A 15783-nucleotide genomic window follows, 5' to 3' on the forward strand; every position below is an offset into this window, starting at 1 on the left:
ACTCCTCGTGAGAAAATTAGATGCCCAGAGATTGTCAGACTTTGACTTTACAAATATGATTAAGGCACTGTGGAAAATATGATTCATTATTTGATGGGATTTGAGTATTCCATTCCCTGTTTCTCATTTCCTAATAATAATAGTGATGACAACAGCAACACAAACAGCTACCATTTATTCAGTGCTTACTACGTGACAGGCACTTTGCATGATTAATTTTTACAACTCTGGGATGTAGGTATTAATCATTTTTGAACTATGTTGTGCTGAACCGTGAGAAAATTGAGGCTTAGACAGAAAAAAATTCCTTAATGTCATGCATCTAATGAAATGCAGATCACGTTCTTAGCCATTATACTAAGTTGCCCTAGTAGTCCTTGTATAATGTGTACCACTCTGTACAAACAAGTTTTTAGAGACCTGTTTTTTGAAGGATTGGTTGGTCCTTTTCTCCTTTGCCATGCTGGGTTGGTATTTACTATTGATTGTCTGCTATAAAATCTCATTATCTTCACATTACCAGTTAGGTGATCATAGCGTAACTTGAAATACAGTCAATCCTCATTATTCACAGATTCAGTATTTGCTAACTAGCCTATCTGCTAAAATTTATTTGTAACTCCAAAATCAACACTCATGGCTCTTTTTTGTGGTCATTTGTGAACATCACAGAACATAGAAAAATTTCAGTTGCCCAACACACACTCATACATTCCTAGCTGCGCTGGACAAGGCAATTCTCTGACTTTTTGTTTCCACTCTCATACTGTAAATAAGAGTCCTTTCCATGGTCTATGCATCGCCATGTTTTTTGCATTTTTGTGCTTTTTATTGGTGATTTCACTATTTGAAATGGCCCCTAAGTGTGGCACTGAAATGCTGTTTATTATTCCTAAGAATACTAAATTCCTAAGAAGGCTGTGATGTGCTTTATGACTAAATGCCTAATCCACGCTTATGCAATAAAAGCTTTAGTCAGGCATGAGTTTTAGAGCTATTAAGCTATGAGTTCAAGGTTAATGACTTTACAGTATATATTAAATAATGTGTCTTTAAATATAAATGCACATTAAACAAAGTTATATGTAGATCAGTTGGCAAAAATATCGTGACCAGAGGCCAGCAGGAACTTATTCCTGTATTTCCTCTATGAGCAATGCTTCAGTGTTTGCTAATTTAGTGTTTGTAGCAACTTTATGGAACAGTTTAAGTACTATGAATAATGAGCGCTGGCTGAGCACACAATAGAGGGTAACTGTTGTACATGCTTACTCTTGCCATTACTCTCCTTTTTGTTTTCTGTTGCCTTTTTCCTGTTCACTGAGCTCTCTTCTCTGATGATTATGTGCAAATTTCCTATTTGGTCTTCCGTTCAAGGTTACTTTCTTAGTACATGAAAAACACCTGATAAATAGGAATGAGATATTATTTGTATTATCTCTAAACTTACGTGATTGTGTGGTATTCTTTCTTTAGTCAGCTTTACTGACAGAAGCTGAGGACAGGCTAAACTTCCTTGTGTCAGAGATGGAGCATCCAGGCCACAAGGACCTGTCCCAGTGTTCTGCTGGTGAGTTGGAGATTGTGGTAGAGGCCAGGCTTCAGCTGGCTGCAATTGCCCTGCAAAGACACCGGGCCGCATACAGGTGAGTCTCTTCAAGCACAGAGGAGAATTTCTTCCTCACCCTGATTTGTCAAATATACCTAGACTGTGTGTAAGTTTTATCAATTCCAATATTAATAGGGCATGCTTGTGTTTTATTATTCAGGGGAGTTTCATATATTATTACACTTAAAACTACAGTTCTAAACAAAGCAATTACTTTATTAAAGCATAAGCTAGGATTTTTTTTTAAGTTTATTTATTTATTTTGAAGAGGGGGAGGGAGGGGGAGAGAGAGAGAGAGAGAGAGAGAGAGAGAGAGAGAGAGAGAGAGAATCTCTAGCAGGCTCTGTGCATTCAGTGCAGAGCCCAATGAGGGGCTCAAACTCACGAACCGTGAGATCATGACCTGAGCCTAAATCGAGAGTTGGATGCTCAACTAACTGTGCCATCCAGGAGCCCCTAGGATGTTTTACAACATATAAAGAATGAACAAATTAACAGAGCTTTGCTTATGTATTTATTTATGTTTTTATTTTTAAAACTTTAATTCCAATAGAGTTAATATTAAAAACAAGCTCTATTATTAAAGAGTAACATTTTCTGAACTATGTTTTGCTGAACCATTTAAGAAACTGTTTTAAGTGGATAATTATTTAAATATGATACAACTGTTAGTATCAGACCTTTCATTTCACCTGTTCATTGATTCATTCATTAACCCAACCAGTATCCATTAACCACTGCATTGTTCGGCTCTTATCTAGACACTGAGGATACAGAGGGGAATGGAAATAGTTTCCATATCCATATGCTGAAAGATATATAAACAAGTAAGTGGGATAGTAAAACCACATGGACCTATATTTTCAAAACCTTCTCATATCATTTGCAATAAATAGCTCTATGATGAGGCCCTGTGACATTTCAGTAATGATTCTTTGAATAATGCACAGACTTATTATCTTCCATTCATTAGTTACATTCAAAAAATAATTTGAGGGCACCTACAATATGCTAGTCATGGTTCTTAGTTTTGAGAGAAATCAATATCCCAGTACTGATAGATACTGTTAGATAGTACTGATAGATACAATTCAACAATATTGAAAACAGGCCTACCCTCAGTGGAGCTTACAATAAATAATAAATAGGCTGACAGTAAACTGCAAACATAGTAAATGAGTAAATTGTATAGTGTGGTCAAAAGTAATACGTGTTATGGAGATACCAGGAGTAGAGGCAGGGGGAGGTGGAGGGCTATCATTGTAAAATGGTGCGGTCGTAATAAAGAGTATGACTACAGTTTGATCTTTGATGGCTGACAGCTTTCAAGCCCTACCGCTCCCCCCTTCTCCTGCCCCACATCTGGGCAGGCAGATAAGAAAACCCAGATGCTTTCTTAGGTAGAGCTGTGAGAAAAAAGAGAAGCCCACCTATGGCTTCTGCAAAGGGGAAATCAATTCAGCAGAAATTTCCCTTTGCTTTGATGGGAAACACGTAATCATCTCATCAGTGTGAGCCTTGACCATAGACCATGCCATGATTAACCACATCTAAATTTGATTTTATGCTAGAGCAGTATAGATTTTTGGAAATTTATAATTTTTGTGGTTTCTAAACAGTGATGAAAATCCGTCTAGTCCATTTTGGAGCAGTGATTCTCAAAATGTGGTTTCCAGATTTCTAGGGGGTGATTCCAAGACCCTTTCAGGGGGTCTGTAAGGTCAGAACTATTTTTACAACAAGACTAAGATGTCATTCATCATCTTCATCGTGTTCTTATTTTCACTGATGCTTCAAGAGCAATGACAGGAAAACTTCTGGCCTCTTGCTGTGAATCACAGCAGTGGCCACAAACAGTATTACTAGTGGCCATTACACTCCTTACTGCTGGGTGCTTGCAGTTAAAAAAAAATGAAATAAAATAAAAATCCAGTTAATGCTTTTGATGAACCAGTAAAACCTATTACATTTATAAATCTCCATCCTTGAATATATTTTTAATATTCTGTGGGAATATTAAGTGGGAAATACTCCTAAAGCATCTTTGCTGCATATCAAAGTCTGGTGGTTGTCTTGGGGAAGAACACATATGTGATTAAATGAGAGCTAAACAAGCAGTTATTTTCACAGAACACCATTTTTATTTGAAAAGGCAACTGACAAACTGGTTTTTCAGACTTGGGTGTTTGACAGGCATTTTATTGAAAATGAGCAAAATGAACATGCCACTTCTAAGGCAAACAACTAATAGTATCTGTTGCTAATGATAAAATCTGAACTTTTTCAGGGAAATTAGAATTTTGGAAAATTTCTATTTGCTACCATGAGCTTGACAGTTTTCTAATGCTTACATAGTTCTGATGAGATTGGGAGTCATTAATATTAACAAGCATCATTTTTTTTTAAACTGTATAATGAAATGTTTCAACATTAAGGGGATTTGCATAACTCAGGGAGTTGTTATATTCCAAATCACCAGTGGATATTGTTCCAAAATCCTGGTTAACAAGATAGACCAATAGGTTTTAATGTACCAGAGTAGGAAATAGCATCAGTGTGTGGTATTAGCTTTCACATTGCAAGAAACTTTTAAGAAACTATCACTTGTCACATTTTGGTGTAGTATCAAAGAATATTCACAATTGTTTTAAGAGAATATAATACTCTTTCTATTTCCAACAACTACCTCTGTGAGACCTAGTCTTCTTCATATACTTCAACCAAAACAGTATGTCATAACTTGAGGCGCCTGGGCGGCTCAGTTGGTTAAGCATCTGATTTCGGCTCAAGTTGTGATCTCACAGTTCATGAGTTTGGGCCCTGCCTCGGTGGGGAGGAACCAGCTTCGCATCCTCTGTCCCCTTTGCTATCTTCCCCTCCCCCACTTGTTCCCTCTCTCTCTCTCTCTCTCAAAAATAAATATTAAAAAAACCCACCAATATGTCATAGCAGACAAAAGAAGGAGATATGAAAGTCTTCTATTAGGTAGATTTTCTCTTATTAAGCCAGACATTAAAGAGATTTGCAAAAATACAAAATAATGGCATTCGTCTTGCTAATTTTTGTTGTTGTTTGGAAAATATAGCTGTCTTAATAAAAATGCATTATTGATGTTAACATGTAATGGGTTTATTGTTTGTATTTTAAAATGAATTAATAAATATTAGCAGAGTTAAAAATTTGTCAGCTTAAGTTCTAATATGATAAGTATTGATGGAAGTCTGGGAATTCTCAATAATTTTTAAGGGTATAAATGAGTGCTGAGAGGGGAAAAAAAAGCTTGAGACACACTGATTTAGAGTATTGTTATATTAAAAAAATAAGGTATGGTTATATTTATAGCTATCTTTGAGAATACAGTGGTAGCTGATTAATGGTAAATAGAATTAGCATAATAATATATCATCTTCCCTCTTGAAGTTTGAAGAGAAGGAAACTTTACTATGTGATTTCTTATAGAAAGTATATGATTTGTATATATAGAAATACATCATCTCCCTCTCTATCTACAAAATATGTGACTATATGATTTCCTGTAGAAGAATGTAGAACTCTTTTCTCCAAACTGTTTCAGGGATCACCAGCAGCCCTAGAAAATATTTACCACTTACCTTCATTCATCCCCCTGCCCTCTGCATGAGGGCATGGAGGATATGAGTGATTTTTTATTTCTTTAGGGAGGAAGAAGGAAACAAGAAACTAAAAATTACAAAATGGCCACAGAAAGTAGTGTCATAATAGAACTTTAATTTGAAGACCAGATAGACATATGCAAATGATATGCAAGTATATCAGAATCACTCCTATTTTAAATACAGGAACCTGACCCTTGGGACAAAACCTGCAAAAACTTTGATGTTGTTGCCTTTTTGCAGCAGAGTTGTCATTTGGGGAAGCCTACTGTCAAGATGAATGAGTTTCTCCTATGTGAACTTTACCCCCCATGAGCTTCTGTTTGGGCGCTGCTGAGAGTGTTGGACAGTCCCTTTCCCAAATGATGGTTAGCTTGACATTTTATGATACTTCTAATAAAATTATGTGTCAAGGAAATTGAAAGGCACATTCCCCAGGGTGACAGGTAGAGTGAGCTGCATGGATTTTATGAGAACAAACTGACCATTTTTGTCATGAATGTTAATAAGAAGTAAATGGGATCAAAGTTATTCAAACTGTATTTCTGCTTCTTTTAGGGCTGCCTCTCTCAGAGTCCTGTCTTTTTTTTTTTTAATAAGTTTTCCTTTCTATTTAATTTAATGTCTAAATGGGATACCATTTGAGCCTTTTAATTTTGTGTCAGAATGAAACTTCCTTCCTTGGGGATTTTAGAGTGTTTATAGTGAGTGATCCTACTCTTTCTGTCTCTGCGGTGGAGCACAGACTAGAAACTTTCCATTGTGCATCTATGCAGTGCCAGGTGGATTAGGACACACTAGTACTGTTTATATTTTATTCATTAAGTTTTGGGGTTAGCAAGATCCCAAACCTCATACCTCATTTGGCTTGAAGTCAGAATTTCATCTTCGGAATCAGAAGGGTGGGATGGGCACCTCTGTCTTCTTCCAGGGCCCTCTACTGGCCATCCTGTGCTAGCCTTGAAGGCTGCTCAGTAACCAAGGTGCCTTAGAAACTCTTAAGGATCCTTGAGCGGGGAGGGGTGTCAGGGAGAGGAATTTTCATTCCTATACACGTACTGAATCTGTGTCACATTTTGTGTTGATTTCTTGCTTGTTTGTTTAGTTTTATTTTAAAGAAAAACAGTTAAGTTATATAGTCACGAACAATACCTTAGGAAATATTCTACAAATATCTAAACCATTTTAACAAGTCAGTAGCATCTTGGGAATTTAAAATTCAATAATCACAGAAAGCTTTATATTCTGGTTACTAACTTAGAAAAAAAAATCAATTTGGTTACCCCTCATATTCCCTGGCCTACTCGGTCTACCTAGTGAGAACAGCTCTCATGTATTGAGCATGGTCTATTTGGTAAGCACTCCTATTTGCTAATATGTTCACCCCACTCTTACTAGAATACCAATTCTATGAGGGCAGGGACTGTATCCATAGCCCCTAGATTTTTTCCTTGCCCATAGGAGGTACTCCTATGTGTGTGTATTTTTGAACAAATGAAAGAATAAATAGCTCATTCAATCTTTACAATGATCCCATTTCATGAAGTCTGCTAAGTGGAATGTAAGGCAAGAGGCATTAAAGTGGACAAAGAGAGCCTTTGCATGGATAAAAGGTACAGTCAACAATGAGTACGTAGCAGTCATAAACATGGCACCAATAACTGTACCAAAATAACAAAACCAAACTTATTAGAACTGTGGAAAGACCGAGGTCATGCTGTAGGCAACAGTTAAGAGGGCAGGCACGGGAGCCAGCTGCCTGGGTTCTAATCCCGCCCCCTTCTTTCTAGTTGTCATCTTAGGCAAGTCATTTAACATTTCTGTCTCCATTTCCTAATGTATAAAATAGTGATGATAATAGTAGGATTAAAATTGTGATGATAATGCTTGTAGGATTGCGGAGGGGATTGAGTAAACTAATTCACCCAAAGCACTTAACAGAGCACCCGACAGGTGGTAAACACTCGGTAAATACCAGTTACTGTTTTTTAAAGGATTCTGGAGAAAAAAAAGAAAAGAGAGAAAGTCTCTTGGCAGAGTGTGTGTGTTAGCACAATGTTTTCAGCTTTTAATACAACAAGTTGACAAAAAAGAAGATTTAAAAATAAAATTCAAACGTTGAGCATATGTACACACTCTAGGACCCTACAAGCAGAGACTATACCTCCCCAGAAACATGCTGGACATGGATAAAGCTGACCTATACTAGGCCAGAAACCTAACTGACCCACGATCCAGGGACACGGGAGGCCTCTGGAACGTATATGGAGGAAAATGGTTTGATCTGATTTACCTCGATGAGGTCCCTGTGACTGCTGTGTGGAGAACAGGGCTACAGGAACACGAGCCAGAGCGGGAGGCTGGTCAGGAAGCTCCCAGTCACGCAGCCTGGAGAGGATGGTGGCGTGGATGAAAGCGCTAGCACTGGAGGAGATGAGGAGCACCTCACCACCTCACCTGGCTGGTATCTGTGTTTTGAAGGCGAGGCTGACAGAACTTACTGATGGATAGAACATAGAATGTGAGTCGGTGAGGTAGCAATAGCGATTCTGGGCTCTGCTTCTGTGTTGGAAGACGAAGGAAGAGTAACGGGTTTGGCATAGGAGGAAGAAGCCAGGGGATCTGCTTTTAACCTGTTCTATCAGTTTCCTAGTTCTGCCATAACAGAGCACCAAAAACTCAGTGGGTTCAAACAACAGAATTTTATTGTCTCACACAGTTCTAGAGTCCATGCTCTAAAATCAATGTTCTTGGGCCATGTTCTATCTGAAGGATCTAGAGGAGAAGCCTGCCTTGCTTCTTGTAGCTTCTGGTATTTGCCAGCAGTCCTTGGCATTTGTTGGTTTATAAAGGCACCACTCTAGGCATGCCTGTCTTCTCCCCGTGTGTCTGCATGTCACCTTCCCTCTGTGCATGTCTGTCTCTCCAAATTTTCCTTTTTTATAGGGACAGCAGTCATATTGGGATAGGGTCCACCCAAGTGGCCTCATTTTAACTTGATTACTTCAGAATACTACCATTCTGAGGTACTGAGGATTAGGACATCAACACAATTTTTATTTTGAAGGGACACAATTCAACTCATAACACCTGTTAAATGTTATTGTCTATTAACTATTCAAGTGAGAGCTTAGATAGATGGGCATATTGTCCATTTGGCTTCCACCCAGTCTTTCCATATTATATAATAATGTTACGATAAGCATTTTCAGGTATATAGATTGTTCTGCATTTTGAATTTCATTTTGGAATAGATTTTTAGAAGCCTCTTGATATACATTAAGACATTTTGAAGAAGTGTGACATCAATTACAATTTTATCATTCTATAGAGGAGGAGAATATGATCGTTTAAAGTGCAGACAAATGTATGAAGCAACAGGAAATAAGGACAATTCCTATCTCCTGGCTTCTGTTTTCTTAACTTATTATGTTTGCCTTCTGGTTCTGCTAGACAGTGAGTAAGTAATAATTTTAGCTTAAGAGTTTCCAAGTGTACAGCCTTAAGTAACAAAGTTCTATGACCTCAAAAAGCGGAGAATTACATTCTGATACATATAAAATACTTATGTGCTCATTTTATTAATGAGATTGCCAGAACTAATAAGGTTTAAAATATATTTTCTATTTTAGTGCTGCAATAGTATTTTCTACACTTAGACTTCTCCAGGATTCAAAACTTTTTAAAAAGAAGGTAGTACAAGATGACACAGAGAATTCCATCTCTCTGGGAGCTTCTGTATGTATGAATTTAATTAATGTCTATCTTTACAATACTTACTATATAATAACTGTTGGCATGCTAAAAAAGTGTCTAATTACTTGGATGAAATAAAGGCGTAAAGTAGAGAAAACACTGGATTCAGAGTAACGAGATAAATGTTCAAGCCCCATTTTATGCCCTTTTTTTATTGGCATACCTTAGGCAAGTCCCTTAAACTTTAAAACATTCTTTGATTAAAAATTTTAAGTTTAATTTAAATCTCATTTGTGAGCTGATGGAACTGAATGTAATAATCACTGAGGTCCCACCAGATACATTTTTCCAGTATTCGAGATCTGATTTCTTTAGCAAATAAAGTTGTTTCACTTTATTTTGCTCCTGATTTCACTTTTGAATTTTTTACTTTGGCATCACCAGTAGATACCTGTGTTATTTCCTACCCTGGATTTCTCATAGTTAGATTCTTCCACATTTTAAGCTCTGAAATCTCTTTGACAACTGGTGTCACAAATTCTTTGAAATTTTATTGGATTTTGATAAGACCAAGTAATTTAATGATAGAGGATTGTTTAGGATTAAAACATAAAGATTCATCACACAGAATCCTTGCTCATTATTTTAAGCTTTACTAATAAAATTGCTAATATCTAGTGTCATTATAAATAAGCAAAACTAATTATCCTAAATAGAAACTCATTTCTTACTATATTAAAAGCAATAAAAATGCTAAAAAGCAATCTAATTCAAAAATTGACTGAGAGGAATGGTTGTCATTTGGGGGCTATTTTGCCTCCCAGGGGTGATTTGGCAGTATCCAGAGACATTTTGGTTGTTAGAAGGAGAGAGGGTGCTACTGGCATCTAGTGCATAGAGGTCAGGGACGCCCTAGACACATACTGCACAGGACAGTCCTCCACAGCCACCAGCAGTGCTGAGGTCTAGAAATCCTGTTTTAGATGAAGGTGACTTTGCTGTCTAATAGTAACAGGGAATGTAGACACTGAGAGATGAAGGTATGGGGATAGGCATTTTTTCCTATATTGCTAAACTAAATACTAGACTCCTCAAGTTCTTGGTGTGCCCCTTCCAGTCACCATCCTGCCTTGAAGGCTCTGTTGACTTCTTACTCTGTTCCCAGGCCAGGCTCCCCCTCCTCTTCTGTGCCTCCCACCTGGCTATCCACATTCCAGCCCATCCTCAGTCTTGCTGGCCACTCCTTGATATTAGGTGTTGCTGATTGATTGGACCTGTCAGAGATGCATAGCAGGAAATTCCTAGAACAAATGGACATTGTTCTAGACGGTTTTAAAGTTCCCAAGTGTCTAAAATGGATTCCTCCTATTAGAAAAAGCTCCCCTTGTCCTTCCCTCTCAGTAGCTCTGGACATTAGCCACCTCCTTGTAAAAGGCGAAAGATTTATATGATCTGAAGAGAAACTAGAGTATTAGCCACCCCCTTGTAAAGTGCAGTAATGAAGATGGTAAATCAATTATGATACACATTTGGAATGTGAGCGGCAGATAATAGTGTGGCACAATGGATTAAGACAGGGAGCTCTAAATTCAGGATGCAAGTTTGAATCCCACCTCTGCCAATATGTAATGGAGTTTAAGCAGATAGTTAACCTTTCTAGGTCTCAGTTCTCCCATCTGTAAGACAGAAAAAATAATAACCCCTCTTTAGCTTTTCGGGAGGATTAAATAAGATAATGTGTGTAAGGCATTTGACACAGTACCTGGAATATAATAAGTACTCAATATATTATTTATTATTCCTCAGCCATTAAAATGATGTTCACAAAATTTTTGAAGACCTAGATACTGCTGATAATATCATTTGCAATGAAAAATTCAGAGTTCAAAACTATTTTCTATAATGGGTATAGAAAGAAAGAGAAAAGCTGAAAAGCAGTATTCCAAATGTTAATAGAGCATGGCGGGATTATGAATCATTTTATTTGTTTTGTTTTGTGTGTGTGTGTGTGTGTGTGTGTGTGTGTGTGTGTATGTGTGTGTATTTTTTCCATTTTATAGAATATGCAAGACAAATTTTCCAAAATTAAAAAGTTAGTATAAAATGGTATCAGATGCTTCTCTTAACTTTCATTTAGCATTTAGGCAAAAACTTTGAAATTACTAGATGGCAAGATAACAATCATTTTAATATTGTTTAGGCCACTGAAAATAAAGATGATGGTGAGTTTCTAGATCCTACTTCCCTAAATTCTCGAGAACATTTCAACATCCATCTGTGGTTGAGATGCCGCCTAGCATTGGTGACCGCCTTTGTTGCACAGATTCACGGCGTTGGAATTGTGACAGGTACAAATATCCTGTTTTCTTAATAAAAGTTTTCCTAAACATTAATTTTACTTAGGTAATGGAGGTTTTATTGGGATACATTTGATTATAACATTCACATTTTCCAACTTTATAGCTTGATCTGTTTCCAGAATAAGAGAATTCATGTTATAAAAATAGTCATTTCCGTAACACTGAAAATGGCCTCTGTGTTTCTGATGTACGCAAAACAGGCAAGGAGATTTCAAAGTACCAACATGCAAGTCTTCTTGTCATTCAGGGAGGCAGCGTAGTGTAGGGGGCTCGAGCACAGATTCCGTCGCTGGGTACCTGACTTAGGTTCAAATATTCGGTCCACCACTTCCTCCTTGGTCAACTCTCTTAATCCCCCTATGCCTCAGTTTCTTCCTCTGGTAAAAATGGAAATTATTGTACCTACTTCATAGGGTTATTGTCAGTCTTAAATGGGTTAAATTTATAAAGTTTTAGATCATAGCCTGGTGCATATACATGTCAGTTTTTACAGTGATTAAGAATTATCTGTTTGTAAATCTATCTATCCAGCCATCTCTATCCATCTCTCACATTAAATATTTTTCATGTAGCATTATTACTTTTGTAGCATTGGAATACCCTAAAGTACTTTCCCCCAAATTGCAGCACATTTTTTTTAATGTTTCATGTAGAGTCTGTTTTCTGTCTTTATATCTTCCTATTCTTCTCTATTATACAATATTCCTGTGATGAATATTGGGGGTCTTATGCACATGTGCTTTCTTACGTTCTCAGTGCATTTTAAATAACTGCATTTATTCACTTTAGAAAACAATATGACAGATTACGTCAGCCTCATCAACGAAGGGTGCATGGAAGCAAAAAGTGCAGGCGACAGGGAGCTACAAGCTGAATTCTTGATGCAAGCTGTAATCATTGGCCTACAAGAAAAGCATTTAAAGGCAGACATCATAACAAACCTTCAGGTAGGAAGGAGACCTCATTCATATTGATATTCACCTACTGATTCTGATTAGAACAAAAGGAGAGAATTTTAAATCCCATTAGATGCTGAATGCGTAACAGTTTGGCCAGCTCTTGTTTCAGTGGATTGGAAACAGGACTATCAAAAGCAATAATTTTATTTTAATAGGCTGTAATACATTTGCTTGAAGAAAGTGAATTTATTTCCCCTCGATCTCATTTAACCCTGGTGAGAAGCATGCTTTTGCTGGATGACTTAACAAAAGCTGAGAAATTCAAGGAAACTCCTTCTTCAAAAACAGAAAAATTATGTTTGTTGACTCAGGCTCACAACATTCTTATTGAACAGGTGGGTGCACTTTTGTGTCCTCAAGACTTAGACACTGACTTTTCCATCGTCTTATTCAAAACCACATTAGCTAGTCACTAATACAGTGTTCCTTTCACAGATGCTAACTTTCGGAGAAACAATTGAATTTCCTTTATCAAACACTGACTCTGCAAGTCCGTCGCAGCCTTTGAAAAATATCTATCTTCCCCATGTCATGTTATTGGCCAAAACAAAAATGAGGATTGGTAAGAATGCTTTAACATATATTATACTCAAGTCACTGATGAGAAATTGTCATTTTCAGGCAGGCTATCCTAGGAGTACATTCAAATGGGGCAATATTTATGAATACTCGGGCTCCATTTATTTTAATGAATAGTTTTTGATTATTTACTGTGCGCCAGATTCCGGGTGAGGTCCTGGGAAATTACTGGAGGTTAAACAGGTACAGTCACTGATCTTCATGTGGGAGGTAGAAATAAGCAAGTAAACAAACCATATGGAGAAGTGCATATTATAAATATTGTATAAAATCTTTTAATGTTTATAAAATATCCCCCTTATAAAATTTAATAGAGATAAATATTGTATAAAATAAAATATATATTTGACAAGTACCAGGCAGAAAATGAGTAAGGGTACAGAAAGCTTATGTACGGTAATGCATTTCATATAGGTATGCAATTATAAATTGTGATCCATTTTATGAAAGATGTGGATGAGTTCTGCTGATAAAGAACAATGAAGGGAGGGGTGCCTGTTTAAGTAGAGTCATTGGTGAAGAGCTCTGTGTGGAAGTGGTATTTAACCCTAAATCTTAAATTGCAAGTGACTAGTTATGCATGATGGAGACAGAGAGAGCCGTGTTGTAGGTTCTGAGGTCAGGACAAGCTTGACCTGTTCTGGAAGTGCAGGAGACCAGGATAGCCTGATCAGAGTGGGCTAGGGGCAGCCTCATGGGAGGAAGTGAGCTAAAGAATCGATTGCAGGTTAGACTGGAGCCAGCTCTGACTGGACCTGATGGGAGCTGGTGGACCAGGAAGCAAGAGGCGTACAGCCCTCTGGAGCCAAAGTGGAGCTGACCAGTGCTGTCCTTCTCTGGAGCTTACAGATTGTGTCAAGCTTTCTCTAGGACACCGTCTCTGGCCTTTGACCCAAGGCTGACTGCCTCGAGCTCCCAGGCTTTTTGTCCAGCTCAGAGGGCAGGAAATCTTATAGCAGCTCTCTGTGTTCTAACCTATATTAATCATGCCTTTTTCTTTTCTGTATTTCTGATACTTTGACATCTGGGGTCCTGCTGACTAGGGAAGGACTTCCTGGGGCTAGCCAATGCCTAGAGATTACCAAACCACTATCCTGTGAGCATGCCCTTTAAATGGAGACTATTCCAGAGCCCATTCTCTGAACCTTTATTGGGCTCCCTTGTAGTCCTTTGCTGGGCTCTGACACTCTGAACCATTGTTTTCCTGCCCTAATCACCCCTGGGAGAGGTATCATCAGACTACTAACTAGCTCAGCCTGCTGAAATTATTTTAGACTAGCTAATCCAAAACCTGCTTTGCCTGTTTACCCCAACCTACCCATCCCTTCCTACCACATCTAAAATAAAGATTCTTGTCCACATTTTCCCCTCGCTGCCTCTACTTCCTGACCAACTTTTGGGCTTTTCTGTCTGGCCCGGTGTGATGTGGTGTGCCCCAGCTTCTTGGGAACTGTCGTAAACTATGTTTTCAGTGGCAGTTGTCTCCTGGCCTATACAGTAATGAAGCACACCTGGACAGTAAAGAAACCTACATTTTAAAACATACCCCTCACTTCCTGGTACCCATTTGCCTCCTGTACCAGTAGCTGCTCAGCTAAGGAGAGGCGGATGGTTGGACTACAGTGTGAAGGGAGGGCAAGAGAGCTGTGTGTGGTCAAACCATCATCTGTCCAGGATCTTCTCCCTTCTACCCCTCATGATTATTACTCATTATTATTTTATGTGATTCCTCCTCCTCATCATCAGAGATGAATTTTATTACTTTGGGTAAATTGTATCACCTCTATATTGTTGAGTCTCCTTATTTATGAGATTAGGCTGGCCTAACTGACCTCTAGACTTCCTTCCAGCAATCTGACCCCATAAGAGCTATTTTTGTATATTTTTAGTTCACAGTTTGTTATATTATCAGTATATTCAATTTCTACAAGAGCTTAAAGTACAGATTGTGTTAAATTGTGCAGATTGTGTGAAATCAAATGTATTCTCTGCTTTCCTGACTTCCTAATCCTGAAGATGTGTCACCACTCTGTGACAATAGTGCCACTGTTTTTTAGACTCACTTGAGGCAGAACAGCTTGCTTTCTGTTATATTATATTAAATACAGACCTAAAAAACAAAACCAAAAGCAGCTTTTCTGTCAAAACAACATCAGTTTCACAACTTCTTTTTCACAGAGTTGATGTTTATTGGAAAAAGGAGCACTTCAATATTATGAAGCATAAAATCATCTGATTTGATGCTTTCTCGACAGTTTTCCTTTATAGGGAGAGTATAGATTGCATCGCAAGAATAGAGCCATTTAAACAATTGTTTTTCCTTTGTAAAAGCCTCTGATGGAAAAAGGCATTCTGAGACTTTCATAAAACCAAAAATAAGCATCATGGTTATTTGAGATTATTTTTCCCACTAATGACTGAACCTCGAGCTTCTTTATGAGATTAAAAAATAGATTATTGATTGCTTACGTAATAGCAGTTAAGAAAGATGCAAGAATGATGCTGGGGAGTGGGGATACAAGAGGGAGCCAATGATCATCTCTGCCCTCAGACAGCCTGTCATCCTCTTAGGGGGAGAGAGAGAGAGAGAGCTGTCAGTAATTTCTGTAACAAATCCCTTTATTGTTTCAATAGAAATCCAGAAGACAATGCAAGTGCTTTTATTATATATTAATACTTTATTATATATAACATAGATTTTATACATAGTACATATATGTCAGTGCCCAAATTACTTGAAGATAATTGATAATGTTGTCGTATATGAATAAACAGCTCTAATAGAATTTGAAACAATAAATGAGACATATAAAAATGGCATATGTGTTGAAAAATGAGGTTGCCTTGGACAAAATGCTACTAGCATACCCTTACCTGGGATCTACTCACGATTGGTAATTGTTGGAATTGAAGAGCATGGACTCTGGAGAAAGATTTCTGGTCTTACT

The 15783-nt window shown here is 37.7% G+C and overlaps 1 protein-coding gene across 3 annotated transcripts in view; it reads left to right on the forward strand.

Annotated features, from left to right (window-relative positions):
• The window catches only part of CFAP54 (cilia and flagella associated protein 54), a 301918-nt gene that overhangs the window by 206975 nt on the left and 79160 nt on the right, over positions 1-15783 (forward strand). For all 3 annotated transcript variants that reach the window (XM_047868490.1, XM_047868491.1, XM_047868492.1), the window contains exons 51-56: positions 1477-1646; positions 8874-8979; positions 11138-11285; positions 12087-12244; positions 12412-12591; positions 12692-12818. In XM_047868490.1, the coding sequence (XP_047724446.1) occupies positions 1477-1646; positions 8874-8979; positions 11138-11285; positions 12087-12244; positions 12412-12591; positions 12692-12818 (889 nt within the window). The remainder of the gene's footprint in view (positions 1-1476; positions 1647-8873; positions 8980-11137; positions 11286-12086; positions 12245-12411; positions 12592-12691; positions 12819-15783) is intronic.

This window comes from Prionailurus viverrinus, chromosome B4 (genome assembly GCF_022837055.1).
Source record: "Prionailurus viverrinus isolate Anna chromosome B4, UM_Priviv_1.0, whole genome shotgun sequence".
NCBI lineage: Eukaryota > Metazoa > Chordata > Mammalia > Carnivora > Felidae > Prionailurus > Prionailurus viverrinus.